General features: G+C 41.6%; 1 protein-coding gene across 9 annotated transcripts in view; it reads left to right on the top strand.

Annotated features, from left to right (window-relative positions):
• Window positions 1–20,838, top strand: part of LRRC3B (leucine rich repeat containing 3B) — a 50,498-nt gene extending 29,660 nt beyond the window's left edge. For 7 of the 9 annotated variants that reach the window (XM_049798677.1, XM_049798674.1, XM_049798673.1 and 4 more), the window contains exon 2: window positions 19,558–20,838. In XM_049798677.1, the coding sequence (XP_049654634.1) occupies window positions 19,721–20,500 (780 nt within the window). In that variant the 5' untranslated portion in view covers window positions 19,558–19,720 and the 3' untranslated portion in view covers window positions 20,501–20,838. Of the gene's footprint in view, window positions 1–10,063; window positions 10,602–18,947; window positions 18,999–19,557 lie in introns of those variants that run through there. The other 2 variants (XM_049798675.1, XM_049798679.1) reach the window with 2 other exon arrangements.
• Window positions 20,839–21,864: the final 1,026 nt, after the last annotated feature.

Genomic DNA, 21,864 nt, shown 5'->3' with positions numbered 1-21,864 from the left:
CTGCTTACAGGGCTGCAAAGCACAGATCGTCCCTTTCCTGCTGAGCATGTGCCACCAGTGGGGAGCATAGGTTAGTCAGCCCTGTCCTCTGAAGAGAAATCAGACATCCCCACTGAGTGGAGGCAGAGCTGAGGAGCCACCCATCTTTGGCAGTGTTCATCTACTCTTCCAGCATGGCTACACCAGCTTTAAGTTAATAATAACTTCAAAAAAAGCCTTCCAGTTTCTTAGGGTTCCTTAAACAACCAGTGGTTCTCGGGGTTGCACAGCAGTGAGGACTCAGCCCAGCATCATGTGAAAGTCTGCCAGGGTTGCTCCTCATCCTGCACGCAAGTGAGCATGGCTCTGGGTGGGAACCGTGGCACTGCCTCAAAACTAGTGGGAAACTGCAGATGTCACAGTAATTATTCCCAAGAGTAGCTGTGCCATCTTTTGGGCTGCTTTCTGCTGGCACTGTTACACAAAAATGTCATTTATTTTCCTCGGTGTATCTTCTGTTGTTAACGCGTATTGTTAAGTCAGGGTTGCCATGTCTGTGTCTTGTTCATGGTAGACTGTTCATAACATACCCCATATTAGGTGTCTCGTCTTACAAACACATTGTATGATCTCACCACAACCTTTTGAGCTTCCGCTTCAGATCATTACTAAGATCCTGAGTGTTAAGCTCAGCCAAGCAGCATTGAATAGGGCCACTTTGCTCACTTGTTCGTAAGGGGCTGTAACCATTAGTGCACTGAAGAAGCACCTTCTCTTTGTTTTGAAGAGAGTTCCGGGTGGAATAACTGCTGGAGAAAAAATACCATCTTTTTAGTAAGACAGAAAAATGCCAGTGTTATTTAGATTTTGTATTTTGATTGAAAATTTTCTTATTGTATAATGTTTTATACATATTGTTTTCTCTCAGGAGTTTTAAAAGGCTTTTAAGTTTTTTAAAAGTCGTATTTTATTAAAATGACTTTCATAAAATTCAATAAGAAAGCACGTATGTTCCAATAACATTTAAAAAATCCATTAAAGTGTCAGTAACACCTTTGATACAGACGCTATGAAAAATGCAGCAGAAATAAGAAATTACTTAACTGAAGGAATGCCATGTAAACAGAAAGATGTGGAATTATTTTTTTCTCTTTTTTTCTTAACCCACCATCAAGTTTTGAGCCATGTGCATATTTTAATGAATAAAAGTAGAATGTAGAATTTTGTCTTTAAATAAAATCATTAGCAGGTTATAAGTCGTCTTATTTTTTTCCTCATCTTACTACTAACATTGATTCTAAGAGGCAGCTGTTAAAATCACTGATGAGAACTAATCAGTCATTCTTGATGTAAAAGTAACTTCATGATATGAAATGATGGCCCAGTGGGTTAATATTGTAGCTGAAGTTGTAAGACACCCCAGGGCTGATGGTTGCCTTTCCCACTTCTCCCTGTTTGCAGAGGTGTTTGCATCTGCCAAGTACATTTCAGTGTTGCAACTTCGAAGAATTTTAGGATGGTTGTTTGCAGGATGACAGGGGTTTTTTGGTGGAAAGAGAAAGGAGAAGTTGTATATGCCAATGAAGAGGAAAGCAGGTGAAGGGACCCATCATAATAGCTTTTTAGGACTTTTTGAGACTCGTGCCCTGAGTTACTATGTACTTGCCAGCACGCAGTCTCCTGGCTTGCCGTAGCACAGTTGTGCTGTGGCCACTAGCACATGGTCTCCGCATCCTCTGTGGTGGCTGCAAAAGTCAGGAGACTACCTCGATTTATCTCTTCACACTGAGCGCAGGCACAAGGTTGAGGTCCATGGCAGCCCTGTTGATGAGGGCACATGTCCACAATGGTGACAATATGGGGCAACTATCAATGCGGCTATGAGTGTCTCCTTTCTGTGCTCAGGGGAGACACTTTTGAACACAGAGCACTGCGAGAGCCCTGGTGATGCAGTAACACGTGGCTACTGCCATGTGAACACTGGCTGCTTTCAAATTCAGCTCATCTATCATGGATCGGTTGACAGCAGCGTGTTGGCTGAGGTTTAATACTGGGCTGTTCCTCAGGCTGGCAAAGGTTGCAAGGTTTGAAATGCAGATTTGCAAGGATGGGCTTCTCTTTGCAGCTGGAGGTGGAAAATCTGATACTTTTGGGAAGCATCCTTTGGGGATGCAGGCAAACTTTCCCTGGACCAGAACACAAGTGGCACTGAAAGCATGTATGGCACCACTGCGCTGTGACAGTTTAGTCCACTGTATTGTGTGTGAGCTGGTCTGTTAACTTCACTGTCTAGTAAGGGAGGGCAGCGTGGAACTGGAGGGTACCTTTGGCTGACTGAAAGCAAGAAGGAAAGGAGTCAGGAGTGCAGGCGGTGCTCAGATGTAAACCAGCCTATGGAGGTGGGACTAGCATTGCTGCAGCACTGTGGCACTGCATCTGTGGCAACTAAGGGAAGGAGAATGAGCAATGTAATGTTTCCTGTGATGGGGAGCATGAAGAAAAAGAGATTTGAAAATGCTGCTCTCAAGTGATATGGTCTGCTTTACTATTTGTTTTGCCATTCTTCATAGTATGTAGACTGGGGCTTGATAATGGTGCTGAATAGCCTATTTGGACTTCTTTGGGTGTCCTGGACTGTTGACTTGTATTCAGATGTGGGATTTGAATGCATAAAAGAGGTAAAGGTGCCTTTGAAACTAATTGATTCTTAAAAAGAGGGAGAGGAGGGGGGCAATTAGCAGGATGCTTTTCATTTCTCTCTATCTCTCAGTGAAAATGTGCAGTAGATACAGGGTAAAACTATACCACTGGATGGGTCGTTTACCATATCAGTGCGTCTCTTTCTGCCATCTTAGTCAATGGGAAGCTGATGCTGCTGGTGGTGGGCTGATTCATGGCCTGTTACGTAGCTCCTGGAAAGACTATAATTTATAGAACTTGCTAATGCTTGATAATTTCACTAGGCTCCAGGTTGTAAGGGGTTCACCCATCAGCATGTGAGCCACTGTCATCTCTCACATGAAACTCCCATGTCTGGCTTCCTCCCTTCACAGTGAGAGCACAGGTGTGACAGCAGTTTCTGGTTCCCCTTCTTCTTTCCTCTTCCTGCAATCCCACAGGCTTCTCTGACAGCCTTGAAAGTTCCTGTAGGTATCACCACTCTTCTACCCTCTGTCTTTTTGTCCTTGAATTAGTAGTCCTGCCAGTGAGACAAAGACTTTCCCCCTTTGTAGCTGGGCCATCTTTATAAAAAGCCCCTAAATCCTAATGTTTGTTTCTGACAGATTAAAATGGAGGTGACTGGCTTTGAATTCATATGCTTTTATTTGGGGGAAAAAAAGAAAAAAGGGTCAAGCAAGTGAAAAAAAAAAGCCAGCGGGTAAAAGTAAGTCTTAATTTCAAAAGAATTCCTTTTTTTATTTTCTCTGCCTTTATATTTCATTGCTTCTCCATTTCTTTTTTTGGAAGGAATTGTGTCAGGAGAGGAAATAGTAGTCTCGTTTTACCTACTACCACCCAGACCATTTTGAGGCAGTGTATGGACACAAGTGACATGTGCTGGCAGACAAAGCCACCATCATAGTTATGCCCAACACACCTCACCGAGAGTAGCTGCTCTTTCAGGAATCAGAGGAGAAGGAGGGCATACATGTGCCACGCACTGGGGACAAGTTCCCTTTGCTCTGACGTGACTTTTATACATCTTGTTAGAAATGAGTGGGTTAGTGACCGGCCAGGGATTGCAGGTGACACGGCGGGGCTTGGCGTACCAAAGAAAACCCAGGGCCACATGGGCTCTTGTACTGAGTGAGAAAATTCAGCTTTATGGCTCTCCTGGAATCAGACTGAAATGAGACTGGTAGTAAACAACTTCTGTGCTAATAGCAGGGTGCCTTAGCATGCAGGTGGTTTGGAACAGAAGCAAGTGCCTTTAAGCATTGTTATATGGTGGTGTGCATTTCAGACTGAAAAATGGCCACAAGCTTTATTACTTTAATATTAACGCTTTTTCATTACTCTCTCTCTTCCCTCCTCCTGCAAACTGCTGCATTCATCCATTATAGAGTGGCTCTTTCTTTTTTCCCCTCACCTGCCATTTTTCACAGTGTGAGGAGGGAGAGGCAGATGGGTGGCGGGAGGGACAGTTGAGGACATAATGGCGCTGCATCTGTTGCCAAATGAAGCCAAAGCCCGAGCTGCCGCCAGGTAACCTGTTGAGGTAACTTGCAAAGCCCTCAACGATAAAAGCTTCCCTCCTGCCATGGCTGCCGCTTTCTAGTCTCCTGTGATCAGACTGCACCTCTTACAAGAGCTTCTCCCACTAGGGTTTTCCATCCTCCTTCCTGCTCCTTGATGGTGGGGCCTTTGAGGCGCAGGTGTTGGTATCCATCCCTTCCCAACACTTGTGGTCAGGTATTTGCACTGCATTTGCCACCAAGGGGTGTGTGTCATGATGTTTTAAAATTGGGAAACAAGTAGTAGTGATTCACAGGACCCAATTTGCCCTGCTCCCCCCCCCCCCGCAATTTGGAAAAATGGCATAATTTTTTCTTCCAAAATCCTATTCTTATTCCTATTCCTATTCAAAATATGTCAAGTTAAGTTTATCTCGGTGCCAGTACCAACTGTAACCAGAGTTAAATTAGCCCTCCTCTTAGCTCTGCTTGGTTTTCACTTTTCAACAAGCCTTAGTAAAATAAATCATGTCCCCCTCGTCTTTAAATTTCATTATCATGACCTAACTTAACTTGCTATAAATTATTTCTACCTGAGCTTCTTCAGCTGTGAACTTGCAGCCTCCAGTGTCTTGCTCATTGGATCATTGCCCAGCTAATCAAGATTTTTTTGTTTCTTCACAACTCCTTTTTGTATCAGCTAGCTCTGCCAAAGTCAACTTGGCTGTGTAACCTCCATGGGGACACACACAGAGCTGATGTATTCTTGTCTTTAAAATAAGGGTTTTATTGAACTGAGTTTCACTCTCTTCCCGTTGGGCTCTAGTGCTGCTGATAAAGACTTCTTTTCCCTTAGAATAAATGTGACCACAGCAGTTTGTTCTCTTCTTGGAGGCAGCCATTGCAACACTTCCTTTTGGCTCTTCCTTTCTTTTCTTTTCTCCTTGGGAAGAATGACTGACTGACTGGAAAATCTCTGCTCACTCAGTATCGAGCAGCTGTGCCCTGTTTTTGTTTTTTTAGCACAGCTAGATTTCATGTCTGATAAAGACTGGTGTTTATTTCCACTGAGAAATGATGATCCATTATTTTTTTTTCTTTAGAGCTGTTCCTATTATTTAGCAATTGTTGATAAAACAACTTCTATTTCAGCCCCCTGAACATTGAAGGCTCGCCTCTCGCCAAGCTGCTGAGTTGCAACCAGGCTAAATATTTTTGCTGAGTAAGGGTCAGAGAACCCTTGAAGGATTTCAGCCTCCTACATCAAGTTGTAATAACAACTTGCTATGATCATATGTCCTCAGAAGAGAAACTTACACAGTAAGCTTTTTATGACTTCAGAAAAACTGGTTTAAAAAAAAAAAACAAAGGATTTTACCTGACTTTCTGGGAAGCCTTGGGGATGCTCCAGAGCAGTCATTTCAAAATGAAAACATGCTGATTGTTGCTTAGGTGGAACACATGTAATTTGCAAAGTCCTTTAATGGCAGCTGAGGGCCTGATGTAACTCACCAGCACATTAAAAATTAGCCAGTTTTTCTAACTCATTTGGAGACAAGTGGTAACATGCAACTTTTTATGGTGAGCAGTCTAACGTTCTCTTTCAATATAGTCTTTCTTTTGAAAACAGACGTCTAGATCCTGGCGGAGCAGATACATCTGCTCGAGTAGTTTAACTGTTATGGTGGATGTTGACAGAATTGAGTTTTCTGGGTGCATTCAGACTCCACTGAAGGCATCCTGTTTCCTCCCAGTATGGGATGGTGCAGGAACAGTGGGTACAAAAGGTACTGCTTTGGGCACACAGCAGTCTCCTCAGTTCTGACATGCTTCAGTCTGACCTAAATTACTGGGCTCAATATGAGGTTTACTGGTAAAATGACATGTCATGGGATGGGCAGGGGGTCAGATCAGATGATCTAATGGCTCCATCTGGCCTTAAACTCTTAATTAGGGAAATGCAGCCAGCACAAGATAGCATTGAAGCTTTCTGCTGCTAGAGTTTGCTCGCTTGGGAGATGCTCAGCTGAAGCAGAGCTGCAGAGGTTGTACTAGGGCTAGTCTTTCCCCCAGCCTCTTGATTCCAGTAGCTGCCAACAGAGCTAAAAGCAAGTCCTGATGGGAACCTACTAATCGTGCTTTCATGGAAGTACAAAAGCCCTGTGTCTAACTATTCCAGACTGTCACACGTTCAGCTTTTAGAGCTATGATGATACCTAAATATAGAAATAACATCTATTATTAGCCTGGTACTATGGCATTCATAGAAAGAAAAAAGATAAGTTTCTCTGGCAAGCTGATAAAAAAGGAATTACAGTTATTTGAAGCTGCTCATGGATTAAAATATTAAAAGTGGGGATGTGGTTTTAGTGGTGGGTGGTTTGATATGGTAGAGGTTTATGATACCTTTGCTTGACACTTTTGGTGCAGAAATGGGAAGTATGGATGTGCGTGGTGTAGTAGATGTGCTCGTTGCTCTCAGCTATGCAAGTGGCAGTGTGGAAGTTTAATAACCATTGACACAGCAAAGCCAGCATCACTGATTAACCAGTTTCTTCAGCAAGCCCAGATGGCTTGTAGTTAACTCAACATTTCACTTGATTCCAGAAGGTCACTTGAATGTCTTCTTAACGTTGCTTAATTGCTTATTGATCTCATAATTATTCCATACTTGCTGTCTCTTTTGCTATTTTCTGGAGTGTGTTGATATGTCACAATTCTAATTTTTTTAGTAGAAGATAGTGGTTTTGTGGTGTTGAGCGTTTACTTTTAAGTTTAGAGGTTTTAATTGGGAATTTCAAACTTTATTGGTTTCCTTTATATACAAATGTTACACATTTTAATTTTCTGGCATTCTTCTAAATCACATACTCTTACTTCTGCATGCCTCTTAAAGGTCCTGTTATTATACAACTAGCATATTTCAAAGCAGAAGGAGCTGAATTAATAACTGCTGAGGTACTCTATTCTAAAATGCTGTCCCCTATTGCTAGTTTAGCTTGTGAGTTTTCCCCTCCTTTCAGATTTTTTCATACAGAGTTAATTGCTCTAGAAGTACGTTCTTTTTGTTTGTGGTCTCATCGTGTGGATATTAATCAGATTGCTTCATTTTAGTAGTAGCTTCTACTACCCTGGCTTCTTTCCTTGCAAATTCCTTGTGCCATAGATTATTGCTTTGTGTTTATGTCACTGGGCAGTTATGCATGGAGAGAAACAGCCTTGGTTTCCTGTGGTTTAGCACAACAGGGTAATCTAGATCCCAGTTAAAAGCAAGAGTATGTGAAATTGGATGCTAAACTGCCACTGTGGCACTGCCTCTGCTCATATCTGTATTTCCTTTTGAGGCGTCTAACCCAAGAGATGGTCTCATCTGTGGTGACCCATCGCTGTACCTGGGAACCTGCTCTGTGGCAGAGGATCAGCTGGAAGAAGTAACTTTCAGTCATGCTCTGCTTCTTTCTCCTCCTCTCTTCCCTGTCTTACTTTGGAGTCTGCAACACATCTTATTTCTTCTAGGACTCCCTAGTGCCCAGGTATCTGCTGCCAGCAGCTGTCTTGCTGGCTGCTTTGTGCAACTGTTGTCAACTGTACAAAGTAGCTAGCATGTTCCTTGCTGAATGGTCCCTTCAGGTTTGCATGCTTATTTCTGCCTTGCTGACTTTATTATCAGTGCAGCTTCCCTGGCCTAATTACAACTTCTCTCTTCCCACTGCCTACTAAGTTGCAGAAACATTTGGATGAACCTCAAATGAGCCTGAAGATAGCAGTATGCAGACCCAAATAAACGCCCTTAAAAGTGGAAGAAAGGTCTCTGGATGCTCTGAATCTTGCTTATCATTGCAAGGTGGTGCCTTAAAGGCCTATTAGTTTCTGATAACACAGTTTTTGGTAGGGGGTTAGATTTACACATTGCAAAATAAGAATGAGATTTTCAGTTGGACAAAGACACCATCTGCAGTCACCAGATGCAGTTATCAAGATTAAATTGCAAGACTTGTCACTGATTATGCTGGTAATCATTGAGGTGATCAGTGTAATTATCTTGAGATCAAGAAGACATTTTCTCTGCTATGGTACTGCAGAATTAAGTTGATGGAGCATCCATTATTAGCTGCTGGGTAGAATCAGGGTATGACTCCAACCAAGCACTTGTCTTTTTCACTTTGATCATGTTATTTTATAATATGGGAGAAAAATAGATCAGTGAATATTCTGAAATCGACCTTTCATGTTGAAAACATTTTCCATTGAAATCTATCAGATTTATTGAAAACTTACTGCATTGCCTAATCGTGAAAGGCTCCTAGGCATTCAGTTCATAACCAGACTTTAGAACAGACTTTAGTCTGGGTCTCTTTACCCAAGGAAGACAAAGTATTTCCACTTCAGGTTATTTTAAGCTTTCAGAGTGTATTTTTTTTCTAGTATAGGTCATATGGAAGATTGACTCAGCTGCTGCTGGGAAGAGTTTTCTTGCCAAACAGAATGGTTGTTGATGTTGTCTCAGAAAATGTGACTGAGATTCGGTAGAATATAATCCCAAACTCTAAAAATGTCTTTGACTCTAATGTACACTAATAATTAATCTAGAAACAAATGATATGGCTTTGGAGAACTCTTTACAGACAGTCCTTTGTCTGTATTGAAGCATTTCCCTTTAGCATCTGTAATGTGGTTCTTCATGTTCTCATATAGTGGTAAAAGATCCATTTTGCAGATATGTTTGCTGAGCAGTAAGTGGCATATCTTGAGCCTTTGTTCATTCTTCTACAGATTGTCAAGCCAATTTCTTGCAAATATAGTGATAAATGATGTTCAAGAGATGATGGTATTTATCTTGTATCTTATGCCTTTCATTTTTAACTTACTTTGTGGTGCCACTACATATGCACTGTAAGTGTATGTAATGTTTTGTTTCCTTTTTAAAATGGCATAGATACACATACAAAATGTTGTTTATGTTTCCCAGCAGGGTATATTGCTCAGGGAAGGGACGGGAGCCTTTTGTAGACTTAAATCTTATGAAGAGGATGCCAGAGATAACTGGGAAAGAGAGGCAGCACTGAACATCTTCTAAAAAGCAAGTGATTCAGTCTTTGTTATGGCTTGAAAGAAAGAGGTCTAAGAGCATCCCCGAAAGCTGTTTCTTTAATTTCCATCAAGCATATTGAATTTCATTCCAAGAAATGTGTTGCTGCAGAAGACTTCCAAGAGCAAAGCATCATAGGAAAGATAGGAGATAGTTGGTAATATTTTTCTGTCATTGATCTATTATTATATCTGCTAAGCTTCACACTATTATTTATCATCTGAGTTACAAAATAATTCCTGACTTGACATGAAAAGGGAGAAAAGTCAAATATGTTTTTTAACATGAACCCAACCCATCAGTCGTAAAGTGCTGATTCATTTGCCCACACAGTATCATTAAGTAAGCTGTTAATCTGTAATAACGAGTGATACATTCAGTGATCTTAGAAAGTAGTTACAGCTTAAAATGTTCATTTGGCTCTCCTCAACCATTTTATTACTCTGTGACTGTTAAGAGAGGGTATTCGTAGCTTAGGATCTGTAAAATTTTACCTGCACAGCTTGCTTCTGCAACTGGAAGTGGTTTGCCATGAGCAGTTGTTAGAAAGATGCCTATACTGGAAGGTTTTTGGGAGCAAAATGTCAACTGGTATTCTGAGTCCTGTCTTAGGGGAGAATATTATAGTTTGAGTACATTTGGTGTTTCATTAGATAATGAATCCATTATGTAATTGGAGTTCAGGCTCACACTGATTAATCATGACATTTCAATTATTCATTGAATCAGTGATCTTTTGCACCCCTCTTTTCCCACCTCATTTGCTGTTGGCTTCTATTAATTTCTCACTGCTTTAGGTTTTCATCTTGCTGTGTTCTGAGATCCTGAAAATCTTCCACTGCCAGAGACTTTCATCTGGGAATTTAAATCACATGGCACCTTGCAAGCAGCTCTTGGCATCTCTCTGGTTTGTTTGGTGCTTCATAGCATTTTAACTGCCTACCTTCAAGGTAGTCATGCTGTGAAGCAGCCAGGCAGCCGCACCGCGTTTGAGGAGGGCCAGGGAGAGATGTGTGAAAGACAGAGGTTGTCCTGAGACTCGAGACCTGATTCTTGTTTCATCTGCTAAATTGAATTTTCTGACGGTGTCCCAGAGCCACAGAGATGGATGAGTTGCCCATCTTGGAGTCTGCTTGTGCAGCTAGTGAGATTGCCCTTAGCTGTGGCGTGCCATGGTGCCTTCCCCGCTGACAGTACACAGGCAGCGTTGTTTTAAAGGATTGTATCATTAGCCTGGAGGAATTCACTTGGTACCCATGAAATTTGTTGTTCTGTAGTGCACAGACAGCACGGAGAACAGAAGCAGCTGCTGCGTTCTCCTTCGGGTCCTGCTGCTCCCACTCAGCTCCAGCTCACAGGTATCCTCACTTTCTAGCTCAGTACCCACTCAGTCAGTCACATTGCTGTGGTGTAGTTTTATCGTATTTCCATAGGGAAGTGAACACAAAGACCTTTTTTTTTTTTTTTTTTTTTTTTTTTTAAAATAATTACTGTTATTTTGATATTGTCACTTTTAAGTCATCATCTAAATCCCAGAACAGATTTAGAGTAAGATATAGCAGATGGTGGCTCAGCATTTTTACTCAATCTTTTTGTGTTTTTAAACAGTTATGGTCAGAATGAGCCCACAGGTGTTGGAGGAGTGTCCTGGTTTCGGCTGGGATAGAGTTAATTTTCTTTCTAGTAGCTGGTATAGTGCTATGTTTTGGATTTAGTATGAGAAGAATGTTTGTAACACACTGATGTTTTCAATTATTGATGAGTAGTGTTTATACCAAGTGAAGGATTTTTCAGCTTCTCATGCCTAGCCAGCAAGAAAGCTGGAGGGGCACAAGAAGCTGGGAGGGGACACAGCCAGGGCAGCTGACCCAAACTGGCCAAAGGGGTATTCCATACTGTGTGACGTCATGTCTAGTATAGAAACTGGGGGGACTTGGCCTGGGGGGCACAGATCGCTGCACGGGAACTAACTGGGCATTGGTCAGCGAGTGGTGAGCAAGTGCATTGTGCATCACTTGCTTTGTATATTCCAATTCTTTCATTATTATTGTAATTTTATTATAGTTATTATTATCATTATTAGCTTCCTCCTTTCTGTTCTATTAAACTGTTCTTATCTCAACCCACAAGTTTTACTTTTTTTGTTTTTCCCCAATTCTTTCCCCCATCCAACTGGGGTTGGCTGGGGTTAAACAACGACAAGGAGCCAGGAAGGATTTCATGGAGGTTTTCCCCCCAATGTGCACAGAGTCTGTTAGCCTCCAGAGGCTCAGATGCTCTCAAACACAGCATGCAGATGCACAGGACAACCCAACATGTAGCTTACTGGGAGGTCTGTACTAAGCATTAGTATAGGACTGATTAAAGATAAGATGTATAGAAATAGTTCTTTCCATGGATATCTTCTCTGTTTTGATTCTTCATAAATATGCCATCTGCAGTTGTTTGGGAGTAGTGGTGGCAAATCTCTTTCTTTGGTTCAGGTAAAATTGTCCTGTCCTCAGTCCTTTAGCAAACTGGACTTTTCAGGTGGGCTAATCACCTCTGAATTTTGTGATGTGGAGAGCAAGGCAGGTCTGTGTGTGTGTGCTGTAACAAACAGACTGGCATTACAGGAAGAAGAGTTCAAGGAAAACAATCCATTAAAAAGAGGAGTATTTTCTATTTCAGTGGGTAATTTGCTAAACCTGATTTAAACCAAAAGTATGCAATATGGCAAAGTTAAGACCTATTTTAAGAGAGAAGAGGAGAGTAGATTTATCAATGAGGATCTTTTCTATATACCAACATAGTCAATGTCTTAAAAAGGGGAAAAAAAGTTATAATAATGTCAGGTCTTTCAAAACTATAAAACATCTCAGTAATTTTTTGGAAGTCAGATAAAACAATGATCTTTTTACAGTATTCCCTTTTAATGGATTTTTAGTTATAAAATTTTAATATTTATTCAAAGTGCAAGTTTGCTCTAAAGGATGTCTAAAAAAAGAGCCCTGTAGGAGTCTTTATTTCCTGGGCTTTTCTAATTCTGTATCAAACTTCTGATGTTGGCACACAAGAAGGTTGCTACTCTGAAGGGCAGGAGTTTACGTAGACCGGGCTTGAAAAGTTGAGCTGTTTCTTTAGGGATCTCTTGAAGGCATACTGGGAGCTGAGAGTTTCACTTGAAGGTGGTAGAGCTGCACACACAAATAGGAGCAGTTTATAGATTGATATGTGAGTTGTGTGGGCTGTGCGTGTGGAGGACAGGAGGCACCTCAACACATGCAGTGCATCTCTGATGTGGATGGCCAACAGTTGCTCACAGGGATGCCTTTGGTATTAACTGAAAAAACAGTGACATTTGTGATGGACTCTGTGGTCGTAAGGAGCGTGGAACTCTGTGGTGCCATTTGGGACGTGTTTTCGAATGAGGGCTTCTCCAGGTACTGTGCCTAAAGTTAGTAGCAAGGTCATTTAAGTTTTCCAGCTGTACATCATCAGAAGTGTGGTATGGCTGGGCAGGTGAATTGTACACCAGACCCCACGATCCACATTCTTGGGAAGCTGCACTGTACATATTTTTTTCCAGTTTTTCTGGTGGTCAAAAAGTGACAGACCAGACAGATTGAGTGCAATCATAATGCAGCCAACAGGCCAACCCCTATGGCTGATCTGTTGGCTTCTTTCTTTTGCCTCTTCCCATTCTTGCTTGCTCGTTCGAGCTCATAAGCTACAGTAACAACAAATTCCCCTCTAATCATGGCACTTTCAGTAACGACAAATACAAAATGTGCGTGCAGATGCCAAGCATCTCTAGTTAGCTGTGACTCTTTTGACATTGCTGGAGTAATGGATGCAATCTTTTTCATCAGGAAATCCAGCTCTGAAGACAAGAAGAGACGTTATTCTAGTACCTCACATTATTGATGGGGAAAATGGAGTTGCTGTCACTGAATTTCCCTCACAGTGAGATGTGTGCCATGCAGCCATCTTTGCACACAAGAGGATGGTGTAGTTGCTCAAATGCCAGTGAAGATATAGTTTAGCTTATGGAATCTGCACAGATGATCATGCATGAGATGGCAATATCACTAGGCATAAGAGATCAGCAGTGAAAACCCTTTGTAGCGAGACTTTCTGACTGCAGAAGCCACAAAAAAATCTGTAGGTGACTGACAGCTATGCTCTCACTTTCATACTGTGCCCCTAGACTTGACTCCACAAGTTTGCTTTGCTCCTGTGCCCTCACTGCTCTCCCTAGGATCCCAGTGCTACTGCAGTTGCCCTTAGCATCACTCATGCTTTTGGGACACTGCTGCAGTCCCTATTCTTCTGCTGGGCACCTTGCATATTTCTGCTTTTTGTTTTTTTGCAACTTATTTTGTTCCATGGCTTTGTAGTCCCATGCAATCTCTGAACCTAACCAGGGGGATAAAACCTTGTACAGCTGGGACTCTACTCTGCTCATTGACAGTGCTGCACTCTCCAGTTCTTGGGATTGGACTCCAAGAGGGCAGATGCAGCTGTGTGGCCTGATCAGTTATCTATCAGATATCTGTGATCAGCCCATCAGCCTGTGGAGTGGGAAGAGAGGAAAGAAAGGGAACACTGCATAGTGGGTAGGGACAGGGACATGATGGGAAGAAGCATGCCTCCTGTGCTCAAAAGGAGACCGTCCTTCAGCTGTTGATGCCATAGCACCTTCTGTTTTTTTTTCTCAGCATCCCATGACATCACATCCCAAACAAACAGCATCTTCCAAAGCACCACCAATATTTATCCAGTTGTTATTGCTAGAAGTGTGGATTCTGCACAGTGCCTGTACCGGTTGGTTTAGGGAACAGGAATGTTTTTTAGGATCATATCTTTCTCTGTTTTCACATTTCTGCTTGTTTGTGAATGATAACAACAACAAAAATTAAAAATCCTCCCCTGCCTTTTATCACTGAAGAGTCCTTATGATCTGTGATTCAGTGAAGGCCAGTGTAGTACTTACTGCAGAGAGCTGCTGCCGATTCTTCCCATCAGTGTTTGACTACAAGCAAGATGAGTGATGATGTGTGTGTGAGTCTGGGGGGGGGTCTTCACTGGTGTGGCTCTGTGTGATCCTGTTCTACAGACTTCATTTGTGGCCCTCATTGCTGTGATTTCAGACAGAAATCATCCCATCACGACATTTATATTAAAGACCTTGCCTGGTCTTTATAATGTGAGATCTTGCTTGATGAATAACCATCAGGAAAAGGGTGATGTTCTTGATCCCTCCTCAACAGAAATGTTTGGGAATTCACCTGAAAATGTCTGACATTTCAGGTGAAATTTCAAGTAAAAGTGTTGTGATATTGGTGTGACTTGAACAAAGAGATTTGGCTGTCATAGGTAGTTTTTGTAGTCCTAGAGAGTAATCTTTGAAGCACCCTACTGATACATAGATACACAACGTAGGGAGAAGGGATCTAATGAACAAGCAGGGAGTGAGTCTCTCTCTCTCTCATTTGGAAGACACAATTTTTCAGGAAGAGAGTCGCCAACAAGCGGCTCTGATGACTTCATCTTGGTGGAGATGCAAGATGATCCAGATGGTTGAGGGTGTCTGTGTTTGAAATACTATAGGCAGGATACCTCTTAAGGCTGATTTTGGCCTCTGCTTTTGAGTCCTCAGCAGTGGCTGGCCTTCAAGTGCAAGGGACTAGCAGCTTCTCCACTCTTACTTTTTATGGGGGCAGAGGCAATGTGGAGGGCCAGTGACGTAGTTCTGTGGCTCACACATGTGCACACTTGTGTAATGGCTGAAGAGCTGCCACATGGACTCTGAAAGTCTCTACGCTAGAGTAGAAACCACTTTTACTTCCCCTTGCCCTTCCCCTTGTCTTAAGTCAGACATCTTTAACTATATACATGTGTGATTGATTATTTTTTTAATGCATCTTTTGTTGTCTTAGTATTGTCCTAAACAACAAAAACTCTCACGCTTTTTCACAGGGTCACTTTTGTACTGTTCTGTTTGATGGTTCTAGGATTTCCTATATTCCTATATCTTGCTCTGAGGACACAACAGCATAAATTAATATTGAAAATAGTCTTGTCATGGGCTGTGTGACTTGGCTAAGTCTGCAGGCCCTTTTTTCCAGGTGGATATTTGGAGGCACTAATGTTTCTTTACCATGCTGAATTCTTGCGGGGAGGACTTATTAATCAAATACCTAGTTTAGTAGTATTGCATTCAGGTGCTAAGATACAGTCTCTGCACCTTGCTCACTGGAAAGGCAACTATCTGCAAGTTCCTGACACCTGAAGCTCAGTAGAAGTCTCACTGTGTATTAAAAGGAAATGTGCTTCCCTTGAGGATTTTGGGATGTGTACATTTTCCTGCACTGTTGGATGTTTGTATTGAGTGAATGGTCTTGGGGGAGCATGAGAAGAGGAAAGCTTGAAAACCAGTTTAAATTGCAAGACTGTAAAGAATTCTTTTGTGCAATCTTCCCTGTGTAGTTTTATTGCCCTGCAGTATTTGACTTGTACGTTAGGTTTTCTATGTAGAAATGTACACAGAAGGCCTTTTTATACCATGCTGTTACCTGTGCTTGTAGTATTGCTGTCATTTCCCTGTGCCTTCATTTACTCTTTAATTTATCTTTCTTTTCTTTATATTCAGATTTCTAATTAATTAATATATTTATTTTCATTTAATGTCTTCCATCCCTTTCTGTGTAGTCTTTACTCTTTCTGTCTGGTAGATATATCTGTCCTGGTTTCAGCTGGGTAGAGTTAACTGTCTTCCTAGTAGCTGGTACAGTGCTGTGTTTTGAGTTTAGTATGAGAAGAATGTTGGTAACACTGATGTTTTCAGTTGTTGCTCAGTATTGTTTAGGCTATAGTCAAGGATTTTTCAGCTTCTCATGCCCAGCCAGTGAGAAAGCTGGAGGGGCACAAGAAGTTGGGAGGGGACACAGCCAGGGCACCTGACCCAAACTGGCCAACAGTGTATTCCATACCATGGGACGTCCCATCTAGTTTAGGAACTGGGGAGTAGGGGCAGGGAATCGCCACTTGGGGACTAGCTGGGTGTCGGTCGGCGGGTGGTGAGCAATTGCCCCGTGCATCATTTGTACATTCCAATCCTTTCATTATTGCTGTTGTCATTTTATTAGTGTTATCATTATCATCATTAGTTTCTTCTTTTCTGTTCTATTAAACCGTTCTTATCTCAACCCACGAGTTTTACTTTTTTCCCGATTTTCTCCCCCATCCCACTGGATGGGGGGGACTGAGTGAGTGGCTGTGTGGTGCTTAGTTGCTGGCTGGGGTTAAACCACGACAATATCTTGGTTTTATTCCAACTTTGTTACCTTCTTCTTTATTTATTGTGTTCCAAGCAGACAAAATTAGGTAGATGCTCAAGAAGCCAAAAATCTTCCTGTTGGCATTACATATGAGCAGACCCTAGTTTTCTTTTTTTCTTGTTGCAGTCACTAGGATGCTATGAGTTTGTTGGTGAAACCCAAACCTCAGATATCCCTTGGATCAGTTATTTTGTTGATGGAAGTAAACAGTTTCCCCTGACTGATGCTCAGTCCCGTTGGATCACTTCCAGTTAATGTACTGAGACTTTGCTGAGCTTTATTCTTGCTCAGCTAAGTTTTGTTGACTGGGTTGTTAATTACAGGTTTAAACTTGTATTTGCTCTAACAACTTAAAACATTGGGAGTTTTTCTTCCTCTTTATGCATTTACTTAGTTATCTCTTTTGAAGAGGCATTGCTTCATTAAACACTTTCCTGCTTAGTCTGTAATGATACTACTTCCACTCTAAACACATTAATACATTAAAGGAAAAGAGCTTCATTTGTCTTCAGTGGGATGAAGATGTTCCACATGGTCTTTGGTGCTTGGAGCCTTTTTGACACATGATCTTTGGTGGCATAGCTGCACTTATGCAGGGCTCAGCAGAATCCATGGTGTAATTCCAGGTTGGCAGAGGGTTTTTTTGCCTGTAATGAAGCGAATACGATACGTAATCACCCCACTCCGGTGAGAACAGTGTGATTTTTATGCTTCTGCAAAATTAAGCATCTGAGACTACTTCAGCTCTTTGCTCTTTCACTGCAGTCCGTTCCTGCAGTAGGACCCCAGTATTGTTGGTGGGAAGCCACTGTATACAAGTGATGAGATGATGCTCATTCTGTGGTGATTAGCTGAACCACTCATCTACTCTTGGTGCAGCACGGGAGCGAGACTTGTAAACATGAAGGGAAAAGAAAATACGTGGCTGTTTTTCCAGGGGACGGGCCTTCTTGCCACAGCACCAGGGGCTGCGGGAGGGAGGAGCAGATTGCCAGCTTGGCGCTGCCAGCGGGAGCAGCTGCCAGCTCCAGCTTGGGCTCCGAATGGGCTGCACGCACATTTTAGCAAGTACTTAGCACTTTTGGGCAGGCTGGGAAAAAACAACTTCTGGAGCTTGTCTCCTTCTGTAGCAGATTTCTATCTGATCTGAAGACCAGGCACTGCAGTGACCAAAGAGCCGCAGGGAGAAATGGCAAGGATGCACCCAGTGCAGTGGGCTTCTTTACGTAAATCCTGTTTCTTCCACAGAAGGCCTGCAGGACTCCATTGATTGTGGAGGTGCTACCTCACCTCTCCATCCTCCAAGGGAGCTTTTTGTGCTCTGCTTACTTCCCTTCTTAATGTTTTCACATTTCCAGGGTTAACTTCACAATTTCTCATTGCTAACAATTTCCTTTCTTTTTAATTTTAGACTAGCAGTTTTACGGAGTCCAAGTGTTAACTTTCTGTTTAGGTTCTTGGGCAATCTTTCTCTTGATCAATGAATAAGTTGAAGAGTAGTGGTGATACGCTACTGTTTGCAGTAGTTGTATTGAGAGTGTGCTGAGCTTTTGCCATTCCCAAGCGATAGCAATGGAGTAATCACACATAATGTACATGCTATTAAGATGGATTTGGTTTTTGGTTTTTTTCTGCGGGGTTACTGACATACTAAGCCTCAGCAAAAGGGTTAAATAAAACTTGAGCTATGGGTTTGATATTCTGCATGACACATCTGATCCATATTACTGCGATGTACCAGAAACTGCAGTTAGTATGTGAGTTCTGCAGGCAAAAATGATTGCAATGTAATTTCTTCTTTTTTCCCGTAAAATCGCACATATTCTCCCTGCAGGGATTTTGTTGTTCAGTAGACTACAGTGTGGATTTGGAAAAAAAAAAATTCATTTCTGTCTAAATACAACCTGAAGGCTGCAAATATCCAAGCTGATACAAAGACAGAGGGCATGTACATGAAAACAAATGGACCTGTTGCGGTTAGAAATTCATAGCTTACCATAATAGGGGAAAAAATAAATGAGGTTGTCTTTGAAACCTTATAGGTCAGCATTTCAGACTTTTGTATTTGTGCTCCAATTAAAGGAGAAAATGGAAAAGCTTCTGGATATTTACTATTTTTAAGACAACTTGAGAGGGGAGAAGCAGAAACAATATTTTTCATATGTTCTATTAGCAAATTACATGCCATGAATAAGATTTTCTTTGTTTGGCTCATACACAGGTTTGTGTGAGTTTTATTTGGTTTGGAGGTGGTGTGTGAGTTTCTGGCAATTGTTACATTTCTTTGTTTTTTCTCTATGTTAAATGAAAAGAAAATGTTCAAGAAAACTGGAAGTAGAAATGATTTCTGTGGCTCTCACAAAATGCTGGGAGGTACAGGAAATCCACTGTTCAAAAGTAGAAGGGAAGGAGGCGGAGACAAAGAAGGAGATGGTAGGTGTTTGTGGTGTCTTGCAGCAATACTTGGTTTACTTAATTTTTGGTTCTTGATATAGTAAAAATATTGCCTTGGTGAAGTACTTTGATTTGGACTTAAAATAGCATAAATTATTTTGAGATAAGTTCACATGAACCACCACAGATTCCTCACTTACCTGGCACCGTTGCTGGAGATCCAACTCTTAGCTCCTATTAATGCATCTTCTACTTTAGCAAGGGAAAATATAATTTAGTTTTATAGCTGTTTTAGAAAAGTCCATGATAAAAACAAACAAGTGCCTCCTCTAATAAGCATTAAAGCCCAAACCTGTGCAATTTGCAATAAGTGTAGTCTATCCTCTTAAAAATGTCCTGGGGATTTGTGTACTAAACTCAGATTCATGCTAATAGGAATTACCTAAATAAACCCTCTGGTGCACTGATGGGATAATAGAACATTTATTTAGTGTTACATTTCACTTTGACTTAATTTTATTTCTGGGTTTTTTTAATGAAAACAAAATTGGGATTGGACTTTATGGTATAAGGAACTTTTTTTCCTTCCTCTCTGTAGGTGTGCGTCTAAGAAGACTATTGACCATGAGGAAGCCCACATGTTAGTCAGTTTTTACTAATCCCACCGACGAAAATGAAGCCGCGTTTCAGCTTTGCCGATCCTTTTCCCACCACTGTTGGCTGAATAAAAAATGGTCGTGTGATTATGCTGACACCCCAGCATGCATTTGGTAGACCTGTGGTTAACTCGTTCCCTCTCCATGTGTCTGCTCTTACAAAGTTTTGTCCTCATGATACTGTGCTTTCATTCTGCCAGTATGTGCCCGAAAGGCTGCCTCTGTTCTCACTCCGGAGGTCTGAACGTCAGCTGTAGCAATGCAAACCTCAAGGAAATACCCAGAGATCTTCCTCCAGAGACAGTCTTACTTTATTTGGACTCCAATCAGATAACATCCATCCCCAACGAAATTTTTAAGGACTTGCACCAACTGAGAGTCCTCAATTTATCAAAAAACGGGATTGAGTTTATAGATGAACATGCCTTTAAAGGGGTGGCAGAAACCTTGCAGACTCTGGATTTGTCCGACAACCGGATTCAGAGCGTGCACAAAAACGCTTTCAACAACTTAAAGGCCAGAGCCAGAATTGCAAACAATCCCTGGCACTGTGACTGCACGCTGCAGCAGGTGTTGAGGAGCATGGCCTCCAATCACGAGACGGCCAACAACGTCATCTGCAAGACTTCTGTGCTGGATGAACACGCGGGGAGACCGTTCCTCAATGCTGCCAACGATGCTGACCTCTGCAACCTCCCTAAAAAGACGACTGATTACGCCATGCTGGTCACCATGTTTGGCTGGTTCACCATGGTGATCTCGTATGTGGTTTATTACGTCCGGCAAAATCAAGAGGATGCACGGAGGCACCTTGAGTACTTGAAATCCCTGCCAAGCAGGCAAAAGAAACCAGACGAAGCCGATGACATTAGCACTGTGGTATAGTATTCTGAATACAATGACTGCCTTTGTGATGGAAACTAGATTTGGATGACACTAAAACCAGAGGTTTACTTCTAACGTTCATTGTAAACATTAAGACTTTGGGGTTTTTTTTCCTGTTTAACTGAATTAGGCCACTGTTGAGCTTTCTAACAGAAAGTTTTGTCCGGGTGGTATACTTTAATTATGTCTCTGGTGGTATCCTAAAGCAAGTGAATTAATATGTAAACATTAGTTTAGACCCATTCCACTATTTAATAACGAAATTTATTTTTTTAATTTAAAAAACAAATAAAAGCTTAACTTTGAACCATGTAAAACAGAGTAATTTATTGATCAGAAACTTGGCCAGTGCCAGAGCACGCTTGGTTTGATCAGTGCTCGCGAGGTAGAAGAGAGGAGTGATGACAACGTGGGCTGTGAGAGGTCTGGGAGCGGAGGGTCCCCGAAGGGCACTTCTCTCCCTGGGGTGCAAGGTGAAGAGCTGCTGAATGGTACCCCGTTTTTGGGGCTGCTCACCATGACAGGAGAGGGGCGCAGTGTGGGGAGAGAAGAGTGCCCTGACTCAGAGTGTAAGGGATCGATGACCCCAGAGGGCATTTCAGTAGTGCTGGGGAAGAGCCAACATGAAGGAGCTGCATTGCAGGACATCGAAGAGAGGTAAGTGGGCAAATGCGGCAGGTTTTCATCTTAAACCCACTTACTGCCTCCCATGAGCTTCAGGCAAGTGTCTCCAGGACTGGGGATGACAGTGAGAAGGCAGGAGCAAACTTACTATACTGTTCAAACTAGAGTGCCACTAGTCATGTTTAAAAAAAAAAAAAAAAGTTAAATAAAATTAGTCGTCTTAATCTGTATATTGGTTCATAACTAAAAGTGGCTTTATTTTTTAGGGTGCAGCCTTTTTTAGAAAGCTGAATGAAATAAATGAATATATAGGCTGGACACATTCTATTGTGTGTTAGAAAATATTTTTGTAGGATTTTATGGATAAATGCTTAGGAAAATATAAAGCCCATGCAGTTAAACTTAGCCTTGGATATGAAATGGATATTTTAAAGCTCTGCTCTCTTCAAAACCATGATGGTTTTCTCTTTTCATAGATAAAATTTTCAAAGGGAACAAATTCACAAGAATGTATTCCTCTTGTCCTTTATTACCATAATAAAATTATACTTGTCTCTGGATCCCTATAGATCTAGTCTAACTGACATTAGACTATGGATTGCAGAAGGGTGGATTAAAAAATGTATAAAATGTTGCTTTGCAAAAACAAGTGTTAAAAGGACCTCCTTAAAAAATTCAAAAGACTCCAGAATCGTATCTCCCACTAGATTATCCATTATTTCTGTTACTGTTGTACTCTT

The sequence above is a fragment of the Accipiter gentilis genome, chromosome 4 (genome assembly GCF_929443795.1).
Source record: "Accipiter gentilis chromosome 4, bAccGen1.1, whole genome shotgun sequence".
NCBI lineage: Eukaryota > Metazoa > Chordata > Aves > Accipitriformes > Accipitridae > Astur > Astur gentilis.
Note: the sequence above shows the minus strand (reverse complement) of the source record. Positions and strands in the feature narration are given on the sequence as shown.